The sequence below is a fragment of the Aotus nancymaae genome, unplaced genomic scaffold (assembly GCF_030222135.1).
Source record: "Aotus nancymaae isolate 86718 unplaced genomic scaffold, 86718_ANA_hifiasm-v0.15.2.pri h1tg000025l, whole genome shotgun sequence".
NCBI lineage: Eukaryota > Metazoa > Chordata > Mammalia > Primates > Aotidae > Aotus > Aotus nancymaae.
In genome coordinates this window covers 26,129,016-26,145,094 of record NW_026988438.1, presented here as the reverse complement: position 1 = coordinate 26,145,094, position 16,079 = coordinate 26,129,016, and the positions used below count along the sequence as shown (strand labels likewise).

At 43.1% G+C, this 16,079-nt stretch overlaps 1 protein-coding gene and 1 non-coding gene across 6 annotated transcripts in view; both read left to right on the top strand.

Annotated features, from left to right (window-relative positions):
- NPSR1 (neuropeptide S receptor 1) overlaps positions 1-16,079 on the top strand; it is a 199,967-nt gene that overhangs the window by 147,908 nt on the left and 35,980 nt on the right. For all 5 annotated transcript variants that reach the window (XM_064380305.1, XM_064380303.1, XM_064380306.1 and 2 more), the window contains 2 exons: positions 674-875; positions 10,454-10,530. In XM_064380305.1, coding sequence (XP_064236375.1) covers positions 674-875; positions 10,454-10,530 — 279 coding nt within the window. The remainder of the gene's footprint in view (positions 1-673; positions 876-10,453; positions 10,531-16,079) is intronic.
- Positions 7,335-7,439, top strand: LOC135276572 (U6 spliceosomal RNA). Its single transcript, XR_010344133.1, has one exon. It is a non-coding gene; the product is annotated as a U6 spliceosomal RNA (small nuclear RNA).

Genomic DNA, 16,079 nt, shown 5'->3' with positions numbered 1-16,079 from the left:
ATGGTTTAGCCAAGGTCAGAATATTGCGACTGAAATCCAGCATGCAGACATAGCTACCAGGTTTCTGGGCTGGGTTTGAATGAGCCCTACTCTCCAGAACAAAGTTCAGTGTTCTTTCTCTGCCTTATAAGTCCACTCATTTTCCTACAAAAAAAAAAAGAAGAAGGTTCCTTCCCATTTGGCAAATAATTCTCGAAAACTGTCCCAGTGCTTTGCAGTGCTGGGTACAGTGAAAGGATGCCACACAGACCAAAGCCTGTAGCCCTGCCTGGTACCAAGAGACTGTGTGCGGGTAGACACAACTCAGCATTTGCACCGCAACTTACCAGATGTACATAGCACAGACTGAGCTCCCTAACACCGCAGAGATGGATTCATCAACATCTCAAGTCAGATGGGTAAATCAGGAAAGAAGAAGAACCAACCCTAGGCCAGGCAATGTGCTAGCTTCTGTTCAAACTTCCCTCTATAATTTTCCCATTGACCCTGTATGCAGGTACTGTCTCACTGTTTACATATGAGGAAACTGAGGCTCTGGGAGGTTCTGTGAGGTCCAGGGTGGTTGCCCCACGGTGATCTTTTTCTATAGCAGACTCCACTGTGCTCTTGAAAATGGTTGCCACATACCCATCCCATTATGATACCCAGGCATCCCTCTCTTTTCTTTGGGCAGAAAAGCAAGCCAGGGTCCTCATCATGATTGCCTGGAGCCTGTCTTTCCTGTTCTCCATTCCCACCCTGATCATATTTGGGAAGAGGACACTCTCCAATGGTGAAGTGCAGTGCTGGGCCCTGTGGCCTGATGACTCCTACTGGACCCCATACATGACCATTGTGGCCTTCCTGGTATACTTCATCCCTCTGACAATCATCAGGTAAGAAGCTATCATGCCAGGACCACACAGAGCGGGGACAGGTGGGCTTTCCTCTTTCACCAGCTGCCGCTCTCCTCCCCTACAGGCCCATTTTTCCTAGTGCTTTTGGGGGAATTGGCCAGGCCTCAAGATTTGATCAATAGCTACCATGGGCTAAGCCTAGTTTCTTCAAAGTAGAGTAAGGAGAAGGGAATTAACAATTACTGGATATATACTACAGGGCATCGTGCTAAATAGCTAACAATTATTGCATTAGCCACAATACAACCCTGTGAAATAATTACCATTGTCCCAGTTTAATGAATAATAAAACCCAAGCTCAGAGTGGTTAAGTAACTTACTCAACATAAAACAAGATTGAAATCCAGGTTTTTCTGATTTCATACCATATTATTTCTCTTATATCTCACAGTCTTTCAAATACAAGGCAAAATACGAGTTTTAGGGATTTTGTAAATGAAAAGATAGATATACCTAAAACAAACTGAACATAAAACTCAGTATGCACTAATATGCTAAAATGTGTATGCAGTGGAGTCAGATAATGGCAGGGAATATGTTTTGGAAGACACCATTGAAGGAGGTAAGGGTTCAGGTAGGATAAGGGAGAAGTGGGGAGGAATCAGACTCTGTGATCACCAGATATCGGAGTGAGTATGAGGGCAGAGTGGACAAGTAGGTAGTGCCAGTGGGACAGAAGTTGGCAGTGAGCTCCTTCCAGTGGCTGGAGGAGGCTCAATTGTGAATGGCCTTGGCAACAAAGTCATAGGATGTCCTGTGTCCTGCAGCCAATGGTAAGCCACAGATGGTCTTTCAACAGAGATTAGCACAACAGCCTGGGCAAGGTAGGGTCTCACTTGGCCGTGTGGCAGGATCACCCTCTGAAATGGGCTCTGTATGTGTGGATGGGGTGGGAGACTGCAGGGAGACACCTGGCACATTGCGTGTATTCTTAGGCCACAGTGATCCTACAACTTTTAAGTGCTTCTAAGCCTGCCATAGTGTGTCATATAACACATTGTGGGCAAAGGAAGATCATCCTTTGTTTCTGATAGTGTAAAGAGAGCTGTGATAAAAATCCTTATACTTAAAATTGTACACGAGTCTCTGGTTATTTCCTCATAACTCATTCTAGAGGAATTACTGCATCAAAGGTCTGGATCCAAGATGATGCACATTTTAAAACTTTTGATGCATAGTCACAAGCTGCCCTTGAGAAAAGGTTTATTGCTTCTTGGCCCTTTAGCTAAGATTAGTTGTAGAAAATGTATATTCTGGGCAACACCATACAAGGGCTCTTGCTTTTTGCTCCCCGATCTGATGGAAAGTAGTACTATTTCCTTATTAAATCTTTGCCAACCTAAGAGTTTAAAAAGTATATCATTGTTTTAATATGCATGTCTTTAATTATTAAGCTAGTGGTATGCTTTTCAAGTGTTTTCTGATAGGTGGGAGTCATCTTTTTTTGCTCATTGGTTGTCTTTAGTCTCATAGAATACTAAAGCCGGGAGAAATGTTATCCGTTATATGGTCAAACCCCTGAATTATTCATAAGAGTAGACTTAAGCCTAAAAGAAGCTAACTGCCTTGCTCCCCATCAGAGATCGAGCTGGCAAGCACAGAGTAAGCCCAATAGCCAGCCCAGCAGGCTTTCTGAGATGGGGTGTTGTCTAGTCATCTCTGCTGAACGGACAACTTAACACCTACACTTTATTTCGACTTACTATCCTCTACTTCATCAAGCTGAGCTTGAGAGGAAGCTTGAAAAAGAGAAGGTTATTTAGACAAGCATTCAAGGTAAGTCACAGCACGTGCGAAGGGGCCCATGGCAGAGGAGACAGGCAAGTGAGCCACAACTGTCAGAGAGCATTTGGAAGGAAGCGGCTTGTGTCATCCCGAGCAACTGAGGCATCGATTTCAGTGCCAGTGCATGTCCTGGCTTCACTGCTGATTGATTTCCCATCAGCTCAAGAAATGATGTTCAAAATCCCTGCTCAGCAGAGCGGACGCTGCAGCACGTGGACCACGCAGCTCAGGATGTCCTGTATCTATGATTTCCCCATTAATTTGGGCTTTTTTTTTTCCACCAGGACTTCTCTTCAGACTTGCCTACAGGCTAGCTAGTATGTTTTTTTAGTGTCCTTGAGAGGGCAAAATACAATGTGTTTGCTGATTGAAGGAAATGATTTCAAAAGCTGGTTTCCCTCAGCTCTCATCAAGCTAAGGCCTCTGTAAGGCCTGCTCCTAGCTCCTTGCTTACAGCTGTGGTAGTCATGAAAACTCAGCTGTGACCTCCAGCCATCCTTGAGCTTCTCTGAAGCATTTCCTACCTGACAAGAGGCTGCCCTTCCATCACCTTCCCTCTTCCATGGCTCCCCTGGTAAAGAAAGAAGTCACTGGGGGACTAACATCCTCTACCTCCTTCAGCAACAACTCTCTTCTCTAACAAGACCAGGCCCCGGGGGCAATTTTGTGAGGAACTTGTTTCCAACTAGTACCTGACATAGGTGCTACAATTTCATCTCAGAGATAAGGTTCAACTCTTATTTTTTCTTTATTATCTATATTCTGGCCCCCTGGGCTCAATTCTCTAAGTAAGGTTAAATTCTTCATTTCAAGCTTAAATAGACAAAGAAAACAGCTCAAGGAAAGTGTTCACTCACGTTGTTCATCATGCCTCATGCTCTTCATGCATGCTACATATGTATATCTATCTTTACCAAATTGATAGAAAAAACATATCACAGTTGTTTTATTTTGCATTTCTTTCATTACAAATGAGATTAAATGTATTTTATATGCTTATTGTCATTTTTGTTTTTTTAAAGTACTTATAAGATTGGTGCAAAAGTCATTGTGGATTTTGTCATCAAAAGTAATGCCACTTTAATTGTTTAAATGTTTTTATTTTCTCTATTCTCTATCTTTAGAGATATTCTTTATACAACAACCTTTCCCTTTTTGCATATGTTGCAAATATTTCTCCGGATTTGTCATTTGCCTCTATATTGAGTGTGGTTTTATTTTGTTTTTGGTTATTAATAATAGTGATTGACATAATTAAGAAAAAAGGAAAAAGCACAAATAACCACCTTAGTGGCTTTTCTGCCATGAGTACTTCGTTGTTTTACTTATTGCCTAGCTTCATATGCATTTAGTAGCTTTTAGGACAAGATCCACTTGTCTTTTTCAAAGACTCCCTGGCTGCTTCATGGTGAGCTGCTGCCCTCACCTGCACTCCCAGCTCCAGCCACGGAACAAACACCCCTCTCACCCATGTGCATCATCCCCATGCCTGAACACTATGCCAAACTCACCTTGCCTTGCTTCTGGCCAATTAGTTCACATCCCTTGTGTCTTATTTCCAATACCAGCTCCACAGTAGAGCTGCCCTTGCCAACCCTGGACCAAGAGGCACCTCAGGTCCTCACTCCCTAACCTCCAACCTCACTTTGTCCATGTAGTCATCTAGACTATGTGGTAGTGTGACTGTATCTCATGAGTGCAGGGACTGTGACCTTTTTGTTTCTGGATTTCACATCCAGCACACATTAAATATTAGTGTGAATATTAGATTGAATGAATAACATTCACTCTAATATTGTTGGTGTAATATTGGTTGGTGAATATTAGATTGAATGAATAACAATAAATTGCACCAAACAACAGATCTGTCATGTCACCCTCTCTACTCTCTCTTTCTCTCCCTTTCTCTCAGTCTCTCTCTCTTTCATACACACACACACACACACACACACACACACACGTGTACACGTCCTGCTAATATAAAAATTTCTGGTCATCTTGTGCCTAGATCCATTTTTGGCATATGATAGCTTCTCCGTAAATATATGTGAGAGAAAGGAAAAAAGGGAGAAAATAAGGAGTCAGGGGAGAAAGACAGGGAGAGAGGGAGGGGGAGAGAGAGAGAGAGGGCAGTCGTATTGTTGGTGGCAAACTCTCATGAGAGCAGTGTATGAATAAAGATTTAGCTGTTCCATCATCCACTAAATCAGGCTCCCAGGAGTTGAAACCATAGTGACTGACAGCAAAGGCAATACGTTGTTTTTCTGGGTCAAAACAACAGGAGTTGTTTTGAAATTCACTTGACGTAACTGTCTAATTGTTGCTGGGGAGGTTATCAGCCCCAGTGTAATCGCTTTACTTTAGCTGTGCTTATTTTCTTGCTACCTAATTGATTTCTCATTCTCTTATCATTTTCATCTCTGTAAGATAAAGGTAGAAGCAGAAGAGAATCATGGCCAACAATTGAAAAAAAATAAGTGGAAAAAAGCACATTAGTTATGGATCATTGGTTTGTCACATGTGAGAAAACTTTATTTATTTTGCTTAGGAAATGGGATCACACTGTGGGAAAGTCCCATGCCAGGTCAATGCAGCCCTGTGGACGGAATACATGGCCATGGTGGGTAAAAGGGCCCCAGGGACCTGGCCAGCACTGTCCATGGGCATGCGGTCCAAGGTCAAAGAGGATCACAGGGCCCTAAGTCAATCCATCACATTAGGAAGGGACAGGACACCAGTGCTGGTATTGATGTACATATCATGACATATGGTGAAACCTTGTCTCTACAAAAAGATAAAGTGACGCCATGTATGTATATATAAAATTAACTGAGAAGTGGCAAGAGGTATGTATCCCTACATTCCTAAATTATGGAAGATGGTTGTGGTTGAATTTCCAGCATCCATTCCACTTTCACTCTCAGCCACTCATAGCAACTCCTCCCTTCACTGTGTGAATAGTTCAGGAACGGCCATGTGATCCAATTTCAGCCTGAATGATCAATCTCCTCTGCATTTAGAAAATCTTTTTATATTTCAGATCTCAGCTGAAACTTCACCTCCTCTGGGAAGACTTTCTGACGCCCCAACCAAGTCAGGGCCCCTATTATACACCCTTGTACCCCTTGCATTGTATCTTCATAGCACTTCGCTCCTTTGCAATCATATATTACTTGTGTCCTCATTTTGTTATCACCTCTTTCCCTAAGATGTGAGCTCCATGAGGAATGGGACCTTGTCTGTTTTGCCTACCATGGTATCCACAATAGTTCATCCAGTTCCTAGGACAAAGCTGGTGCTCAAATAAATATTGCAAAATTAATTAAAGGAGAGAGACACTTTTGGCCAGGAAGAATCCTTAAGGGTCTTGGTAAGAGGAAAGAAAAAGGGGTATTATCAAACAAAAGGCCAGTTCTCCCTCACCCCTTCTCCCCTCGCTTGACTGAGCACAGGGCGTATAGACCTGCTGAGACCTCCAGAGCACAACTTCACATCACCCTCAAGCCCCACGAGGCAAGGTCGGGAAATCCAGCTGGCGGAGGTGGAACCTTAGGCCCTCTCTGGCTCTGAAGGTCTACAGCTCCAAGGCAGTGATGGGCATCTTTCAAGTCCCCAACCCCATACTGAGCCCTGAGGGGGTCAGGAAGGGCACACTTCTGGTTCGATAGAGCACTCTCTGTCATGTCTTGTGGGGAGAGCGAAATGTTTGTCCTGTTTCCTGGACGCTTCCTGCACATGATCCAGAACCAAGGCTCAGAATCTGGCCTCAGGCATTCTCCTGGATATCTGCAGGTCTTGCTCTGGTGGCTCAGGCTCCACGTTCTGCCACCACCACACTACCATGAGCTGTCCCTATGAAGGAAGTGAAGGAAACAGGCCTGTGTTGGATCCTCTTCTACGAAGTCAAGAAATAAACCAGCCAGGTGCAAGAAAGGGGCACTTTTTCAGTCTGGGCAATCCTTCAGTTTTCAGATTTCTAAGAAGCTTCAAGAAAAGCTAAACTCATTTCTTTAGAGAGTGAAGATAGAGCAAAGACATGGAGGAAGTTATACCCAAGATGATGAAAATGCTTTTCCTTAGTTCTGTTTATGAGAAAGAGCTGTTCTAGGTCCACTCAATCCTGAAGACATGACCGCAATAGATAGGCTTAAAGCAATGAGTGTTCTGCCAGCCTGGGGGTCCCAAGGAAGCTGGAACTGATTACCAGGGAGAAAAGGGCAGTTCAAGAAGGCTTCATAGCAAGTCGACATATGGACAATGGACTAAAAAAAGACAAAATTGCATTCCAAAGAGGGGGCAAAGCAAGCATAGAGAGATGGGAAGCACTGGAGCTCACATTCATCCAAAGTGTATAGGAGTTATGGAGTCAGGGTTGGTTTGGTTGGCTAACCAACACAGGGAAAGGTGTCGAGAGACACTGGGTGGAGGAAGCCAGGAGGGTGAGGATGGTGGAGGAATACTGTGAGAGGCTTGGATGCCCTGCTGAAGAGACTGGATAGCATCTTGTGGAAAGGGGAGCTGCTGGGTCATGAAGCCAGGGGATGGCTCTGTGTCCTGCAGCTACAGCCTCAATGGTGGTATGTACATTACAGACGGTAGCAGAGTGGGATTGTTACAGGATTATGCCAATAAGCAAGCAAGAGATTATAAGAGGTGCTCATTTTGATAACACATATACCAAAAATTGGAATGATACAGAGATTAGCATGGCTCCTATACAAGGATGATGCACAAATTCATGAGACGCATCATATTTATGTTTGATGGGTACAGAGTTTCAGTTGAGGAAGATGAAAAAACTGTGCAGACAAATGGTGGTCATGGCACCACAACAATGTGGATGCAGTTAATGCCACAGAACTGTACACTTCCAAATAATTAAAATGGCCTGGGCATGGTGGCTCTGGCCTGTAATCTCGGCACTTTGGGAGGCCAAGGTGGGAGGATCAACTGAGCTCAAGAATTTGAGGTCAGCCTGAGCAACATAGCAAGACCTTGTCTCTACAAAATTAATTTAAAAATTAGCCAGGTTCGGTGGCACATACCTGTGATCCCAGCTACTTGGGAGGTTGAGGTGGGAGGATCACCTGAGCCCAGGAGGTCAAGGATGCATGCAGTGAGCTGTGATTACACCACGGCACTCCAGCCTGGGTAACAGAGCAAGACCTTGTCAAAAAAACAAACAAAAGATTAAATGGTAAATTTCATGTATATTTTACCACAATAAAAGTAGTCATCAAAAGACTGGATAAAGGGGAAGGTACATATTATGGAGTTATTTTGCGGGGACAATCCACAAAACTTATCTACAAGCTGATTGATCAGATAAAGGAAGAGACAAAGCCAAGTGTGGTGTCTCACACCTATAATCTCAGCACTCTGGGAGGCCGAGGCAGGCAGATCTCTTGAGCCTGGGAGTTCAAGACCAGCCTGAGCAACATGGTGAAACCCTGTCTCTACAAAACACACAAATTAGCTGGGCATGGTGGTGTACACTGGTAGTTCCAGCTATTCAGGGGGCTGAGGTGGGAGGTCAAGGCTGCAGTGAGCTATGATCCTGCCACTGAACTCCAGCCTGGGTGACAGAGCAAAACCCTGTGTCCAAAAACAATGGTGACAAACAGTAATGCAGATGTCTCTTTGATGCATGATTGCTATGCTCTAAGTAGTAGCCTGGTTTGGCAATAATGCCCTAGTTATTAAGTGTTTGCCATGCTAACAGAAAAGCTGTCACTGGCTTTCACTCATCTGATTGGCCCTAGGTAAAAAAAGCAGGTGACTTAGGCCCAAATCACTAAAGCAGAAGACATTTCTTAACTCTCCCCCTATATACATGGTTGATAGTCATAAATATTTGAATTATTTGTCAGTTAAATATTGGGGCTGCAATTGGAATAACCACAGGCATTTCATGGTGGGTGTAACCTTACGTTGCACAGTATTTCACTTATCTGGGGGAGAAGTTTCCCTGTTCTAGCAAATATTCAACTTAGGATTGAACTCACTAATAACATTTTTTTCATTTTATCTTTACTGCAGGCATACAAATTTCAAAAACGTCCCTGGGCAGTTATATGTGAAAGAATGGAGATGCTGCAAAAAATCCCTGAGCTTTCCTGGAGCACCCAGAGGGTTTCACTGCGCAAGAATGGGAATTGGCAATAAGAAGCAGAGATTTTAACATTGCCATTAATTAAGTTATATTCTAAAGATCATTAAAAGCAATTAGTGCTTCGTCAGCTACTGCAAACTGAAGCTCTGCTTTTTTTTTTTAACTAATGATTCTCAAGAGGGAAGATAATGCAGTTTTAAAATAAAGCATTGCTTTGTCCCAAAGTGTTTTTTGTTTTTTGTTTTTTTTTTGACGGAGTTTCGCTCTTGTTACCCAGGCTGGAGTGCAATGGTGCGATTGGCTCACCGCAACCTCCGCCTCCTGGGTTCAGGCAATTCTCCTGCCTCAGCCTCTCGAGTAGCTGGGACTACAGGCACGTGCCACCATGCCCAGCTAATTTTTTGTATTTTTAGTAGAGATGGGGTTTCACCATGTTGACCAGGATGGTCTCGATCTCTTGACCTCGTGATCCACCCACCTCGGCCTCCCAAAGTGCTGGGATTATAGGCGTGAGCCACCGCGCCCGGCCTGTCTCAAAGTTTTTAGTCAAGGAGCTTAATGTAGTCAAAATATCAAGTAATATGAAAGAAGAGTATGAGTTTTTCTATTTATCAAAAGGACACAAAACTTGCTGACACTTTTGAATCATTAACACTTTGTTTTCCTGTTAGGCACAGATTAAATCATGTAAGAATTGGTGTGATATAGTGTACAAAATAGGCAGAAAGGAGAAAGGAAATTACACCTTTTAAGTCTCCACTAATTTTCCAGCACTATACTTGGCACTTTAAATATTGTCACATCTGATACTCAACAAGTTCAAGAGGTCTGTATTGTCAACACCATTTTGTAGAATCTCAGTGAAGGCTCACTGTAGTAGTCATCTATTACTGCACAACAAATTACCAGGAACCTAGTGGCTTAAAGCAAGATACATTTATTATCTCACAGTTTCTGTGGGTCAAGAGTCTGGCCATGGCTTAACTGGGTCCCCTGCTCAGGCAAGGTGTTTATCCAGGGCAGGGGGTCATCAGAGGCTGGACTAGGAAAGGTTCTTTTCCAAGCTTCCTCAGGTCCTTAGCAGAATTCATTCTCTTGCAGCTGTGAGGTTCATGGCAGCTTGCTTCTTCAAAGCCAGCAAGACAGGCGCTACACTCTATGTAATCGGTCCCATCCCCTTTGCCACATTGCATTGATTAGAAGCAAGTCACCAGCTCTTCCCACATTAAAGGGGTGAGGATCACACAAAGCCATGAATGCCGGAGTCAGAGATCATAGATGCCACTTAAAAGACTGTCTAAAGTCAGGATTGAACAACACGCAAGTAGTAGAGGAGACCCAAGATTTTCTGACTCTAAAGCCTGTTTTTGGATTCTAATCACAGCTCTCCCTCAAACCATTTGGGTTATGTTGAGGAAACTGCAATAACTTTACCAGGTCTTAGCCTCCTCACTTAAGAAAGAAGTAACTCCATCCAATGGATCCTCATGGTCACTTCCAGTTATAATTCCGTAAACAGCAAGTATGAGGAAGGGGCAGGCATGGTTAAAAGATCCCTCCCTTCACATCTTGCACTCAGGGAGGTGGGAGTGTTCTTCTTTGTGTCCTTACAGTAGGGATCCACCAGCCACTTTAATATTCCCTTTGGTTCCTTCTGCAGCGTCATGTATGGCATTGTGATCCGAACTATTTGGATTAAAAGCAAAACCTACGAATCAGTGATTTCCAACTGCTCAGGTGAGTCTCTAATCTGCATGGCCCAATTCTTGGTTAATTTGCTTCCACAGAGATTTTCCTCTAGCAAATTTGAGCTGGGGCTTCCTTGATACACAAGCATACAGGATCATATCAGGAGCCAGCCAGCAGACCAGACCCACCAAAGGCTGTCACAGGCAGGCTCTGTCTTCCCCCATGCGACCTCCCTGAAGTCTAGAAGGAAGGGGGGGACTTTGGGCCTGACCAAGCTATGCTGGCAGAGAGTTAGCCTTTGAGCTAGGACCCGAGGGTTATCCCAGCCTCAGGTCTGGCAGAGAAGCACCTTGGAGGACACAGATATGAAAAGAGAGACTGTCCACGGAGGACATCACACCTTCAGCAAGGATGAGGATCATCTTTTCTTTTTACTTGAATTTTCAGATGCGTAAAGCTGCCATCTGTTCATAGAACAATCTTGGACCCTAAGCCAGTACAGGCACAGTGGTCCATGCTTTCCCAGCTGCTCTGACATACCAATTCAAACCAGATCAAGCCTAAGACCACCTACTACAATCCTTCCCCAAATTCCTTCTCAGTAAACCTGAATGCAGAGCACCTTGTATGCAATAGACTCCAAGCCCTGGAAGCCTGCCCTGTTCCCAGGAAAATATTACTGGACCTGACCAAGGTCAACCTGGAGAAGACACAGCAAACCTAAGGGCCAAAAGAAGAAAGCACTTCCAGTTTTCTGTTTATTATAATGTGATCGCTCCGCAGAAGGAGACTGGTTCCGCTCAGTTTCCACACCCCTCCCATTCCTTGTGCACACACACACACAAAACACAGACTGACATACACATATATACACACCTTTGCACACTCAGTCTCACACACACTAACAATGCATACTCACACCTATATGCACATACACAAGGACAACAAGCTATAGCACAAATATCTGGAATAAAAAGAGCTCCTTTCTGTTCCAGATGTGCCACTGAGAGCTGTGCCTCCTGGCAAAGTCATGTATTCTCTAGGTTCCAAGACATTAAAATAAGGAGACAGACTGGATTCTCCCTAAGCCCTCCTCTTTTCAGACTGTGAGCTAAACTTTTATTGGATCGAGACAGATCTTTTTTCTCCCTCTTAAAGCTACTTTTTCTAATAAGACTGTGAGGCCACCAAGAGGATGCACAAGTATTATTGGTCACTGATAACCTGTGTCTCTTTCCCTAGAAGAATGAGTAGAGATGTATAAGTCTGGGTTCTTCACCTGAATTCAGTTCAATTCTTCTGTGTTCTTCTGCATGTCAGGAGTGGTACAAGGGACTGGGAATGGCAAATGAATGAATAGCATGGTTCCTGACTATAGGCAGCTTGCAGTCTAGGGCCTTGGGTCTTGGCCCTGGCTGCACAGTACAATTGTCTGGGGTTTTAAAATGCACCAAACCCCAGACACCATTTCCTGAGAGATTCTGATTCACTCCATCTGGAGTGGGGCATGGACATCATTATTTCAGAAAAGCTCTTTAGGTGTTTTTAATGTGCAACTGGTCGCGTGGGACACAGAGTCACAGGTGGCAGACCTTCACACTGACTAACCAGGGTAACCAAGAGATGTGCTTAGGCTGCTTGGAAATTTTGAACCCACGAAGACCCAGTCATTCAGCTTGGGGCTAATTCCAGCCACCATGCAGATCCCAGTGCTTCCCCTTCGCTGGCACAGTCTCCACACCCTGGTTTTTCTAGAAGAGCAAGAGCAATCACAGAGACTAAACACAAGTATGTTCATTCTATTCAGTGCAATTGGCTTCAGTTAAAGGTTAGAATGTTCGTCTGAAAAAACATGGATGAAGGCATCCTTCCTCTATCACATATGAAATAAATGCAGTAAGTACTGTAATTATAATACCATAATCACTGAATGAGAATTATATGAACAGGGACATCCAATAAAACAGAAATGCTAAAGAAAAGCTCAGAAATTTAGAATGTGATGAAGTATTTTGAACTGATAGAGAAATAGAAATTAATTACTAGTGTTGAGACAACTGCCCATATGGAAATAATCATATATTAAATTGTTATATCATATGCTACAAGGAAATACACCCCTTATGAAAGGAATAATAAAAGAATGAATGAGAGAGAAAGAGTGAGAGAGAAAGAAAAGGAAGGAAGGGAGGGAGGGAGGGAAGGAGGGAGGAGGGAGGGAGGGAGGTGGGGAGAAGATGGGGAGAGGGAGAGAGAAAGAGAAAGGAAAAATGTGTAAGAAATATTGTTTATAATCAGGAAAAACTGGAAAGGTCTGAATAGCCTACAATGATGGACTGAGTATAATAATTATATAGTCATACAATTAAATACTACGACTCTAAAAATTATTTTATAGAGTATACTTATTGTCATAGAAATATTTCTCTAATATATTAGGTTAAGAAAAAGAAAGCAGTATGGTATCCCTTTTATAAATATGTGTACATAGGCACATATTTATCAATATGTACATGTATTTATAAAAAGAGATACCATATTTTATAGAATATGTATGTGCATGTATAGATAGATGATAGCTAGAGAGAGAGAGAGATGGGAGATGTTAAGAAGCTAAATGTTATCAATGTTATTGCGATTATCTCTGAGTGGTGGAATTTTAGTTGATTTTTATTTTCTTCTATTCTCCACTTAACCATATTTTAAAATTTTCTACAATTACCTGTATCATATAATTGAAACAATAACCCTGTGGCCCTTTAGCCTGAGTAAACAGCCAATATTATTCTAGATGTATAGATATGTATGTTCATTTTTAAAAACCATCAACTCAGCCCCCACAAAAACATACATTTGCAATGCACTTCTCTGAGTAAACGTCATGCTCAGGCCCTCTAAGGCCCACTCAAGGCCATCGTCCATTCATCTCTCAACACAGACTGACAGGACAGAGGCAGCAGCTCCTCTCAGCCACTGCTAGGTCCTTTCCATGTGTTCTTCTTTAACCCAGTTCCTGTTTGCCCCATTTCAGCCAGTGCCCATTACCCATTTAACCCATCTCCAGTTTGAGAATACTGCACCGGCAGTGAGATGCACTTTTTTTTTCCTAAACAGGAAATGGATTAATACGCGGCAGTTCCAGGTGGTGTTATTAACTGTCTCTCACAGACAGATGATGGGCTCAAAGGTTCAGCAGTTTGCTTGTTTTCACAGGTAGCATGTGACACAACTGGTATTCGAATGCACGCATATTGAATGCACACATAAAGACAAGACTTTCTAAAAATTAAAAACACAAACTCAGGGTCTTGGGTGTGGTTTCCCCTCCAGGGCACTCCCTCTAGAGCTCTGCCTTCAGAGAGCTATTCCTACCTCATCTCCTGAAGGTTTTGTTTTGATATATTTAAAATCTAAAGGCTGAGTCGTGACTGGCAGCGTGGAGACCAGTTTTGTGGAGGTAGCTGAGGTCTTCCTGTACTTTCAGACGAATCAGATTGGTGTAAACCCCTGTCTTGTGATTTCTGCCAGTTCTGTGGGTCTGACATGCTCCTCCCTGCCTGTCCCTCTGAGCACTCACTCTCACTGTCTCACCTCCTACAGCTCTCCTGTTCCCTCCACAGCAGCACCACCCTTGCTCACCACCTTCCTCAGCACGCCTCTCCCAGGGGTGGCTGAGCTCCGGGCTCTCTCCAGAGTTCCATGTCTCCTGCTACTACATAAGCCAGTCCTTGCACTCTTGGGCTCCCCTGACTTCCAGTCCTTGAAATTGTACAAAGCCACTTAGAGCTCTGTTTCCCACTGATATACAGTATGCCATTACTCCCTCCCAAACATGGAAATGGCTGCCACCAGTTTTTGTTCTTGTATATAATTTTATATCTCCATTATATCTATTTTTTAGTTACCATCAGTGACCTCATCCTGGAATGAGGGCAGCTTGTAATCTCAGAAGCTCATATACTCCCTATATCTTATTCATAAATGAAACGCAGTTGATTTTCCATCTGTCATTACAGCCAAGCAGCTCTGGAGTTGGCAGGTAAATGAGATCTCCAGCTGTGTCCGCATGCCAAGATTACTGCTCATCAACAAGGGGACATTAGCCGTGATTAGTGTGAACAGAAGCTCACTTTGTAAACACTGGCCGAAAAACTCAAGCCATCCTTAGTGCAGGAACCACTCTTCTTGCTGACAAGTATGTCTATTTTCTCCCACTTAAAGGCTGACAGAAAAAGAGAAAGGATTGTATCGTAAATGATCTAAAGACTTTCCCATAAACAAACGTGGAGGGCAAGATGTGGAGGAGATGGGGTTTCCAATCTTGTATGTTATCTTTCATAAATGAGCATATTATTGATGTCCAGGAGGATCTACTTCTGCAAAATAGAACATTTACTGCATGAGAGCAGTTAGGCAGGTGTACCCATGGAACAGACAAAGTATAACATATCTCATTATAACTGTGTCTAACTATTATGGCTCGGTAGGTGTGATCCATGCTATATCCAAATCTCATGTTTCTAATTAAATGAGGCACAATGGAGTGAAGAAAGAAGCTATGGATTAGGAATTGGGTTAGGGCCCTATTCACTTTCTAGCTTAAAAAAACTAAAAGAAGTCCATTAACTGCTCTCCATATCAGCTTCTTCATCAGCAACTGTGAATAAAATGGCTTCTCTACAATTAACTACATTTAATAAAAGATGTGCCAGAAAAACATAAAGATACAAACAAATGAAGATTATGACGTGTTCGTGCATAGTAAGGTTCAATATTATAAAGATGTTGAATCTCCCCAGCTGATCTACAAGTTAATAAAGTTCCAGTCAAAATTGAGTTGTAACATTTTATTGAGCTTGACAAGCCTATTTTAAAATATACACGGAAAATTCAATAGCCAAGAGTAGCCAAGACATTCCTAGAGATGCAGAACAAGGTAGAGAAAGTTTGCTTTACCAAATATTGAAATGCATTATGAAGTCAGAGTGTGGTATTGGCACAATAGACAAATGGAAACCTCAGTTTCCATGCCACCTGCTGCCTGCCCCAGAATCCAATGCCACATGTTTCAGGTTTTCATTAAGACAACACTGCATATGAGGTACCAATTCCTACTTTAGTAAAGAAAACACTAGCAGCTGTGTAAACCCAAAATATCAGTAGCCTTAACCACATAGAAGTTTATGTCTTAATTAAAATCCAGTTGGCAATAAAGACCAGAGGGAAAGGCATTGTTCTGCAGGGTCATTCAGAAATTCAAGCAGATGGAGATTCTGCCATGCTTAACAGAGGACTGTTAAGTTACCCCTCAGCACCTCCCTCCGGCAGGCAGGGATGGGGGAAGAAAGAGGGTGGAGGACTGCTCAGGAGAGGTATCTGAGCCAGGTTTGGGGATGGTAGAGATTGACTCTTCCCGGCATCCCTTAGGCAGATCCTTGTCACATGACTACACATTGGTGGAAGGCAGGCTGGGAATTGAAGTCTAGTGTGTGCCTTGGGGACACAGGAATGGGTTTGGTGAACAGCGCATCTGTCTTTGCATAGCTATTTTAGGCTGTCAGGGCTCCTGCTTCTGCCTGAGCCAAGGTGCTGAGGTA